A 10,678-nucleotide genomic window follows, 5' to 3' on the forward strand; every position below is an offset into this window, starting at 1 on the left:
TTCGAAGGCACTATCTATGCTCCTAGAAGGAAAGGACAGCTGTCTGCAGACATCTGTATGGAAACAATAGGAGAGGAAATTTCAGAGATGCGTCAGATGAAGAAGGGTGTATTTCAGCGAGTAGTGGCAATTTTTATCCACTATTGTGATGTCAATGGAGAGCCAGTTGAAGATGACTACATTTAATTGGTCCCTCCTCCTTTCCAGCTATTTTGTCAGAAAGCAAGTAGGACCATCCAGCTGCCAGAGTGCTCCACAGAGACTTGAGGCATGCAGTTGGGAGGTCCTGGCTCAGTTTGCTATATAGGGAATGTATAAGGAACATCGAAATTGTATACAAAGATTTGTACATAAAAAATATACAAAGACGCTTCCTAAAGTACCAACTTTATATCATATGTTTATACAATTTAATTTAAAAATTCATTTTAATGAAGACAGATAATTTGAAAGACTTTTGTTTTTCTTGACTTAATTCATAAAGTATCATTTTTTGACTGAGTCTCCATTTACTTCATTCTTAATGATTATTGTCATCCCTTTAAATCTGTGCCTTTTTCTTCTTGAGCGAAGCTGTTTGAGTAAACCTGTTGAAGAGTGTTTGTGTCTTGTGTGCTTTTTTGTTGTTACTAAAACACCAACTAAACCTTATAGTCAGACAAGGCTATATATGTTTCTGTACAAAGCTGTAGTTCTTTCTTAGTATTATAGTTGCCATGTTTCTTAAAATCAAGTAAAAAGACTTATGAACTTAAAAAAAAGTGAGTTTGAGAGGGAAATGGAAAAGTTTCCAAAGTATTTCTAGTAATTTATTTCCACATTGAATTGTGTATATGCTTTATCTTAAATATAAAATAAAAGTTTATTAAAAACTTTTCTCTTGCCTTGGACCTGAATCCCTCTTTTTAAAGAAGAGTAGCAAATACTGCTCAGAAAAGCAGTGTATATATAGAGTTGTATCTAAGTAAGATTCCAGTGTAATCCAATTTCTGATCTCTGAAAGTTTTTAGCTACAAGATGTTCAACTCACAGAACTTTTTTTGTTCGTTTGTTTTGGTTTGGTTTTTTTTTTGAGATGGAGTTTCACTCTTGTTGCCCAGGCTGGAGTACAATGGCATGATCTCGGCTCACTGCAACTGCCTCCCGGGTTCAAGTGATGCTCCTCTCTCAGCCTCCTGAGTAGCTGGGATTATAGGCGCCCGCCACTATGCCTAGCTAATTTTTGGTATTTTTTGTAAAGGCAGGGTTTCACCGTGTTGGCCAGGCTGGTCTGGAACTCCTGACCTCAGGTGATCCGCCTGCCTCGGCCTCCCAAAGTACTAGGATTACAGGCAGAGCTCTTTAAGACAATACTGGGAACAGCAGAATTTTCCAAAATTCTGGTCATCAGGAGGTAGTCTTTCTCCCCTTTCAAGGTGAGGAATTAATTGCCCTGATAAGGCAATGATATACATAGTGTTACAGTGTCAAGCAAGGATTGTCAGCAAAAGCTTAAACACCTATATTTGAGTCATGGCTTTGTGACTTGCCAGCCAAGTGACCTCAGCAAATTACTGAAACTGAAGGCCTGTGGAAAATTTTTATAAATTTTCTCTAAATAGACATGAAATTATGGTCTAAGGTGTAAAGTTTCTTTGAGAATTGTTCAGCCCCTTCATTTAGAAGGTCTTAATTGGAACCCAAGGGGAAAAATTGCTCACCCACGTTTAGGACCTGTTTTTAGGCTAGGTAGGACAATAATCCCAATTTCTCATTCCAGCTAGGCTACCTCTGTTTTTCATGACAGAAATACAAGGATGCCAGCAAGTTTTTCTAACACTCAAATATTCCACGTTAATCAGTGTCTACCCTTAAAGTTCTCTTTTTTCCCCAGGCTCTGAAAATTCTCATTACATTAGGAAGAGTGATTCAATTAGGTACTTTATTCTGTTGTCTCCTTATTACATTATTTTTAACTCAGCTAACTTATAATTAGACAAGTATGTTTCACTATACAGATTACAACTGTGGTAAGAGGCAGGAAACAAATTACAGAATATCCTAGATATTTCAAAATAATCTGGGATTCCCAACCCTGAACGAAGATAATCTAGGTTTTCACTGTAACCTGTTAACCAAATTATCTAAATAATGCTAACATTAGCCACAAGAGGCCACTGCTTTGTAATTTTTGGCTTAGTCATGTCTTTGTCTAACCTAACCTAAACTGTTAGATCAGTGGAAGTACAGCTGGCAGCGCTACAGTAATTCAAAAGATGCTAAGACTGGAACAACCAAAAAGCAATCTGGAAGATGCCAACTACAATAGTCAGTCGGTGAATAGATATATAATACGAAGGGCTGGAGAGTGATCGCTCCACAGCAAGGGTCAGCAAACTCTATCTAGGGCAAGATAGTAAATATTTTAGGCTCAATGGGCCACATTCTCTGTGGCAACTGCACGACTATTGTGAAAGTCATAGATGATATAAACGAATGGGCATGGCTGTATTACAATAAAACTTTATGGACACAAATTTCAATTTCACATAATTTTCACATGTCACAAAATACTACTCTTACAACTCTTTCCCCAGCCATTTACTAAAGTAAAACACCATCCTGAAGGCTCACAGACCAGATTTGGCCCCCAGGCCATGGTTTGGCCACACCTGCCGTAGAAACCTGAGATATCCTATTCATTCATTTAATTATATCACCAGCTGTTGGTGCAGTTCTGTGCCTGGCACACTTTTTAAAGGCTTTAAAAATACTACGTGGATGATATATGACTTAATAGCAGTGAGAGAATTGTGTCTCATTGCCAGGTGTGTAGGTCTAACAGTCTCCCTAAATAATAGCTAGTACCACAATTCTTACAGGGACTTCATATGTAGAATCTAAAAACCTGAGTTCAGTTTTTGACTTCCTCAAACAACTGATGGGAGAGCTGGAGATGGCTGGAACCCCTACCCTTGAGCCTCAGTTTTCTCTTCTGTCAAATGGTAACAACTAATAATATAACCACCCACCCCATGGGGCAGTGGTTAGTTTCCAATAGGAGCTGCCAGTAAACCGGACAGTGTGATGCCAGTGGAGGTAGTGTTGCTTCCAATATAATTTATTATGAAAAGAAGTTTGGGTGTCGCCCAGGCTGGAGTGCAGTGGCACGACCTCAGCTCACTGCAAGCTCCGCCTCCTGGTCCAAGCAATTCTCCTGCCTCAGCCTTTCGAGTAGCTGGGATCATAGGCACCCGCCACCATGCCAGGCTAATTTTTGTATATTTAGTAGAGACGGGGTTTCATCATGTTGGCCAGGCTGGTCTCAAACTCCTGACCTCAGGTGATGCACCCACTCGGCCTCCCAAAGGGATGGGATTACAGGCGTGAGCCACTGTGCCCAGCCAAGTTTCGTTTTTTTGTTTGTTTGTTTGTTTGTTTGCAGGGGGGTGGGGCGGGTGCTGTGGGGGTTTTTCTGGACTCGTCTTTCCATAACCTGTTCCTCATACCATATTCCAGGATGGTAGGAAACAGAACTGGTGAGGCTGTTGAGAAAGAGGAAATCATGACAGCATGAAAGCTAGCATTTTTAAAAGTGATTATTACTAAGTGCTTTCCATACCTCCTGCAATAACACTTCAAATGTATGATCAATATGTTCCTACTTTACTGGTGAGAAAACTAGGTTTTAGGAGGTTACGTAACTTGCTCAAAAGCACACATCTAGGAATTGATGGGAGCAGGATGCTGTCAAAGAATGACGTCCTGCGGGATGAATCCAAAGCCTGTGCAACTTGGGCAGTTCCCTGGTCCTTCATAATGAGAGGAGGCCCATATAAGGGTGGGCCTGCCCTAATAGGGAAACTGCCAAGTCAACTTACTGCTGCCACTTAAACTGAAACCACTCCAACTATGGTTAGCATAGTCCCAGAAAAACAGGCTGATTTTCTGATGCAGGAAATGCCCCATTTACACATGGGAGGCAAGTAGAATGCAAAAGAAACACTGGAATCCATACAATGTCTATAGCATGAAATGCATATGCAGCAGCTAAAAAAATTATATGTGTTAATGTGAAATGATGTTTAGAGTACACCGTTGGAAAGGCAAGTAGCAGATTATTATATATCAACATCATTTTATTTACATATAAGAAACAAAGCCATATGTTTTATATGTACATTTATACATATGTAAATGCATAGAAAATGTTCTTGAATTACATAAGCCAAGTGAAAAGAGCATTTACTTCTGGAGATGGGAGTAGGATTGAGTTGGAGTCAAGGGGTATTTTGTTGTATCTATTAATACATAACAAGAAATTTTTATAGTGGAAATGGATTGCATAAATACATCATTTGTGTAACCTATAATTTATATAGTCTAAAAATGTATAATTTATATATTTAGAAATAAGATAAACTTAAAGAAGAAGGAAGCACGTTGTTAGAACTGAGAAATCTGAATGTTTTCAGTCTTCAGCCTGATGTCAGCTGTTGTTCTTGGACAAATCACTTTCCTGACAAAGTCTTTTCTCTTCTATAAAATGAAGTCAACAATCCCTCTTTATATGTTGTTATGAGAGGCTTAGAGATCTTATAAAAGTGCAGAGAAACTGCACAAAGCTTGCAATGGTAGACTGATGCTTACTGAGACCAATGGGAGCATATCCAAATAGTGTTCCAGGTTCCAACCCAGAAATGTGGGGAAGGCAAACCGCCTTCTGCAGGGGCCACTCCTACTATAAGCAGCCTCCCTGATGGCCTGGAATATAAAGGACCAATGCTTTCTTTGACTCACATATCTCATTCTCACAGTCTATTGCTGGTTACTCAGTAATCCCAGGTTGCTGAATACTAGACAGACTATAAAAGATCATTGCAGAAGGGCCTTTCCTGCTGATCAATCATTTACCAGAATCTTCCATGGTTTAAAGATGGAAGTTGAGGCTCAGGGAGTGGAAGCAAGAGCAAAGGAAAACAAGAAAGCAAGTGAGTGGCAGAGTTCAGACTGGAATAGGCATGTCCAGAGTTCCTTTTCGGGTCCCAGGCTGATGTGGGGAGGAAAATTCTTAAGGAACATTGTTCATTGCTCTCTCCTAGCCGTGTCTAGGTGAAGATGGAATACATATATCCTCATAATGAACACAGTTGCACATGCTTAGGACTGTGGGCCTTATTTCGAATAAGACTGCCTGGGTTTGCATTTCAAATCCACACTTCCCAGGTCTGCTCCCTTGGGCTAGTCACCAGATGTCTCAGCTGAGGTTTGCTCACCTGTAAAGTGGGGGTAATTTTCATACTAATCTTGTAAGGATTTCCTAAGGATTAAATGAAATAATTCATATAAAGCACTTACCACAATGCCTAGCAGAAAAAAAGCTCATTAAATGTCAGTTTCTCTTATTGCTATTTTATTATTTTTTTATTAACAAAGATATAGATCTGGGGCAAGCTGAAAGGAAAGGTAAAGAAGGAGAAACCTAATCTGAATCCACTATAACAGTAGTTAAAAATATATGCAGTTTCTTATCCTTTCTCTCCATGTTTCCAAAAGTGTGGAATGCAGCTTGTAGCTAAATCACAATAACTAGTAAAGTTTGGAAGCTCCTCTTTTGTAAATTCTCTTTTGACCCTCCCAGTTAACTGAAAGAGCCCCATGCAAGAGGTAGGGCATTTCTAACAACTCTCCAACACTCACTTGTCTCCCTTTTAAACACAGAAACAGAGGACGCACTCTGATCGCTGGCATCTAGTTAAAACGCAATACCCTTGTTTTCTATTTTGAGTACTGTTATAATGTTCCCTTCAAAAATAAATTTAGGTAAGTGAAAACTTGAATTAACTCAAATAAAGATATTAAGTAGGTAACAGAACAGACAGAACACATATTTGGTAAAAATCCTAACAGTGGCCCTTGGATGACCCATGTTGGAGCACTCACAACAATCTTACAAACTCAGAAATTATCTCTATTTTGTTGATGAGACAAGTAAAGGTAAGCGTTGGGTAAGGCCCAAGGCAACACATTGTTCATACTTAGGACTTCAAATCCATTCCTGAATTGTTTGAATTCAAACCGAATATTCAGCCTCAGTTTTCTAAATTAGATGAAAAAGAGATTACAAATTTTGGCCAGAAGAGGTAAATGCACTAGTCTTTTTTTCCTTCCCAGACTAGGTGTTACAGAATTTTTACCACAGCAAAGTGAAGAGACAGAAAGAGAGGAGTGACAATGTTCTCTCACCAAAGAGAGATCCAATACCAAAGAGATAAATGGGTAGACAGCACAGCACCAAGAAGACATTATTTTTGTTCTTGCTTGAAGAAAATATTAAAGGCTATGTAGTTATATCCACTCCCCAGTCCCTCCCTAGGTCCCCTCCCTCATCCACCCCATGCCCACCCCGCACTCCCAGCTAGGTGGCAATTTGCATCAGGACTGAGCAAGTTAGCAGCATGAAGTGGAAATGTTGGCGAGACAAGAAGGTGGAGTCTCAGAAGGAAAAGGTTTTTTTACAAGCACATACTTGGGTACCAGTTGAAGAAGTTGGTTTTTATTTCTTTTGCTTTCTAGCTGTTAATGGTGAAGGCTAGAATGGTACATCCCTCTCCAGTTTCAGAGCTGAAGAGTCTTGCAGCCTGGAGAGTCAAGTGGAGAGCATGCACAGTGAAATTCCTTTCTCCCAGACATGGGACACTCTGATTGTAGCATTTATCAACCCCAGTGATTGTCAAGGCCAATCTGGCAGACATGTCTGCAGCACATCATCCTCTTCCCCAGATGTTTCTCTTCTTGACACAGCAGTTTTCCTGGAAGAGGGTGGCCTTCTTAGAGAAAAGGGCAAGGTATAGGTCTCCTCCTTCCTTGGACAAGCTCTAAGTCTTCTCCTTCTGAGTCTTTCATACACATGCTAAATTACCTGGATTCCTAGGCAAGGCTAGCAACTGCTCACACAGAACAAGTCTGGCCCTGTCCTGTAAATCACCAATGTTGGCATTTGATGAATCACTCACAGCATCCCAGCCCTAGTCCAAAGTGGTAACAAAGCAATCTTGTGAGGCTCTCCTCTGCAAGGGAGACCAGTTTCTTGACAATGACAAGGAGTACTATTCTTGCAATTGCTGTCTTTTCCCTGGTCCAGGGTGCCTGTGACCTCTACAGACACCAATCATGAGCTGGCCCACAGAAGCACATCTAGAGAGTTAAGAAGAGTCCCATGATATAGCAAGATCTCATTTTCCTCCCTATGTTATAATCTTTGTGTCTCTATTGAATCCAAGTTCCCATTTAATATGGAAGACCTGCCACTGAGAAATAATATTTTACAAAAGCAGATATACTTACTAACCTCCTGGGAAGAGAAGCATTTCATAAGGAAGAAATCCTACTGTAGTTATGTATATGTGTATGCATGTATGTATTAAGTAGTAGATCCTGTCAACATTGGTGGCATTAAACAAAAGTTTACCAGCTGCCTCAAAGCACTATTATCTGATTCTTATGATCCCTGTTTCAGTCCTTCCCTAAGAAATGCTTTTTTGTTGAGGAGAAGAGAGACCATTTTCAGAAAGGAGAACTGTGGACTTCCAAATTCACTAATCTTTGCCTTTTCCATGAAAAAGAGAAGAAAGAGAATCCACTCTGAGGAGGGACGGGTATTAATCATCAACACAGGGAGGTCCCATCAGTGTGGTGACCAACATTCCTTAGTTTGTCCAGGACCGTGGAGTTTCCTAAGATGAGGGACTTGAGTGTTAAAACTAGAAGGGTGATCACCCTAGTCTCCTCTGTGGTGTCTGACCATCCCTTCTCACCATACCTGGTCACAGAAAGAAGAGAGAGGGCTGGTAAATGGGTTTCTACCTTCATGGAAGAAATAAGGGTTAAGGAGGCAATTGTGGCATCTGACATCAGTTAGGAAGAAGAAGGATCAATAGACCAAGTAGAAGGGCAAAGAGAACTTGTGAGGTTTAAACTCCTGGCACATCTTTATCTTGCTGTTAAACTCCTGGCATGTCCTCAATCAGAAGCGTGTTACATATGAACCTCAACGTCACCCACATGCCCTGTTACCTTTGTCTCACTAAGGGAGGACCAGTAATAAATCCTTTCAATAGGGTTTTAAAAAATCAACTGAGCAGCCAAAAGAAAGGCCTCTTTAAAAAATTGCCCTCACATCCTCAAACTGCGTATATAATTTACCTCAAGATGAAGGAAGATGGTGATTGCTTTGACTGAGAAAGAGAAGCATCTGCATAGGTATTTCGAGAGGATGAGATGCTGATAAAGGGTGAAAAAAGTCAGTTTCCCTCCCAGACTCTGGGTTATAAGGTCATCCTCAATCAACATTCTCAGGAAAGAAGTAAGATCCCTTTCCCATTGCCATAGAAATGAAATGAATTCCTAATGACCTCAACATCAATATGCCAATAAGAAAATGTCAACTTTAAACTTACACACATGTGTGCATGCACACACGCACATCAGAAAAGCTGCAAAGATGCCTTTTAGTAATGACTCTGAAGCCAAAACTTAAGTGGAGTCTCCAAAACCTATTCCCAAGGAGGAGAAGAAGGAAAATATTCATGACTATAAGCCAAAAATCTTGACACTTCACTTGTCACTATGTCAATGCTTCTAGATAGACATCTTGACATTGATATCAATCTAACTTTATCACAAGAACCATGATTAATTCACCCACCAAAGCATGTCCAGAAGAAGATGGCCACAATGGAGAGGAAATTGGAAATGTTCAGTTTATAAAAAAGACTGACAGGCATGGGCAGATTACTCTCTTCCAGTATTTAAGGGCTCTCAGGGGTAAGTGGGGGCTAACTGCATGGAAGTAGGAGCAGCAACAGGTTTGTGTTCCAAGAAAGGAAAGAAATTCCTTATAATTAGAGCTTCTCCAAAATAAAAGGGCCTGAATTAGGAGGTAGTGAGCTCCTGTCCCTGGAGGTGTATAAGCAGAGATTGACCAACTTTCAGGGATGCAATAGAAGATGCTGTTCCTGCTTTGCATGGGAGACTGAATCTGACGATGCCTGAAGTTCCTTCACAACTCTGAGATCCTCGATGCTCTGGCCTCAGGTCCCCACCCCCCAACACTGTCCTCCATATACCTCCCCTGGGCTCTCAGCCCCTACTGCCTTGTGCCTCACTGGTGGTGATGAGGATCAGGAGTGATGCCAGGGTGACCTGTTCATGCAAACATGAATGGGAATGAATGGCTAAGTTGTGAGCCATGTCCTCAGTCAGAAGCATGATTCCAGGGATTCTGGGTCATTGTGTATGGGCAGTTTCTCGAGTTCCTGATGATGTCCACTGTGCAGAACGGTGTACCTAGAAAGGAAGGAAAGAAGGCATGAGAATTCAACAGGCATACTTCAACTGCACCAAAGTCAAGAGCACTCCTTCTACTCTTGACTTCCTTTCTTTGCATACTTCTGAGGATATGGTGAAGTGGGAGTGGGGGTGGGGTGATACTTCATAGAGATAGAAAACCAAACGAACTGCACCCAGATTGCTCATATTAAAAGTGGAGAAACAGTCCTGGAGGAAACGACAGCCCTAGGAGTGCACACGGGGTAAGTGGCGGAGCTGGTACAAGAACCCAGATTTCTTACTGCCAACAAAGCCTGGGGTTCTTGTGTCACTCATCAGAATGAACCCTATGTACCTCCTCAGGCTATACCTCAATATGCTTACGTCCTATCTAGGAGATAGTTTTGGGTTCTGACTGCTGACTGAGGTGAATAAACCACTCAGAGCCTGAAATACAATGTAACTCTATTTGTTACTTTGATTCCTTTTGGTGCCATTTGGAACAGTAAATCAATTAGATGAATCAAATAGCAAGTTGACTCTAAGCATCACGGTGAAATTTACTACCTGACAAGTGTTTATTACTTTTCTGCAGTGTCACACAATAGCACTCAATATCTTAATTGCCTTTAAATGCATCTCAATTGCAGGCGAGTCTCAGCATCAGTTACCCAGATTCCAGCATCTGGCAGCCATTCCTATGAAATTTCTACAGATTTTAGAAGCATGATCACCACTCATTTCTCTGAAGCCAGTGTCAAGCACTTTCCGGTAGACAAACAAACAAATACTGGTCAGCTATTTGGCATCATATGTTGACAAAACAACTTGGTGGTTGCTTCTCATGATTTATATTGATGCTTTGCTTTGAATTAAAATAATTTATTATTGATTTGTATTGACCAGCTGGTTTGTACTAAGCCCTCTCCATAAATTACTTTATTTAATACCCCTAATAGCCCTATGAGATAGTATCATTTTCATTTCACAGGTGAGCAAAATGACGCATAGTCAAGTTTAGTGATGCCCACGGGAATATAGGTCATACATGAAGATACATCCAATCAAACCCACTCTAGCTCATGCCAATATCCATGTGCTTAACTGGTTCTCACATAGCCCATGGACTAGGTACAAGTCTAGAAAAGTGGTTCTTCCCCAGGGGCCATTTTGGAAGCATTTTTGTTTGTCACTGAAGAGGTAGTGCTGCTGGCACCTAGCGGGTAGGGACCGAGGATGCTGATCAATGTTGTACAATACATAGCACAGCCTCCCACAACAAAGAAGTATCTGGCCCAAAATGTCAACAGTGCCAGGACTGAGAAACCCTAATCTAGAATAACTAGTCCCTTTAGCTGGCTAGAAGCAG

At 40.8% G+C, this 10,678-nt stretch overlaps 1 protein-coding gene across 4 annotated transcripts in view; it reads left to right on the forward strand.

Annotated features, from left to right (window-relative positions):
* Positions 1 to 876, forward strand: part of FBXO38 (F-box protein 38) — a 59,714-nt gene extending 58,838 nt beyond the window's left edge. For all 4 annotated transcript variants that reach the window (XM_025388664.1, XM_025388665.1, XM_025388666.1 and 1 more), the window contains one exon: positions 8 to 876. In XM_025388664.1, the coding sequence (XP_025244449.1) occupies positions 8 to 186 (179 nt within the window). In that variant the 3' untranslated portion in view covers positions 187 to 876. The remainder of the gene's footprint in view (positions 1 to 7) is intronic.
* The last annotated feature ends 9,802 nt before the right edge of the window (positions 877 to 10,678 follow it).

Source organism: Theropithecus gelada, chromosome 6 (genome assembly GCF_003255815.1).
Source record: "Theropithecus gelada isolate Dixy chromosome 6, Tgel_1.0, whole genome shotgun sequence".
In the NCBI taxonomy this organism is placed as follows: Eukaryota; Metazoa; Chordata; class Mammalia; order Primates; family Cercopithecidae; genus Theropithecus; species Theropithecus gelada.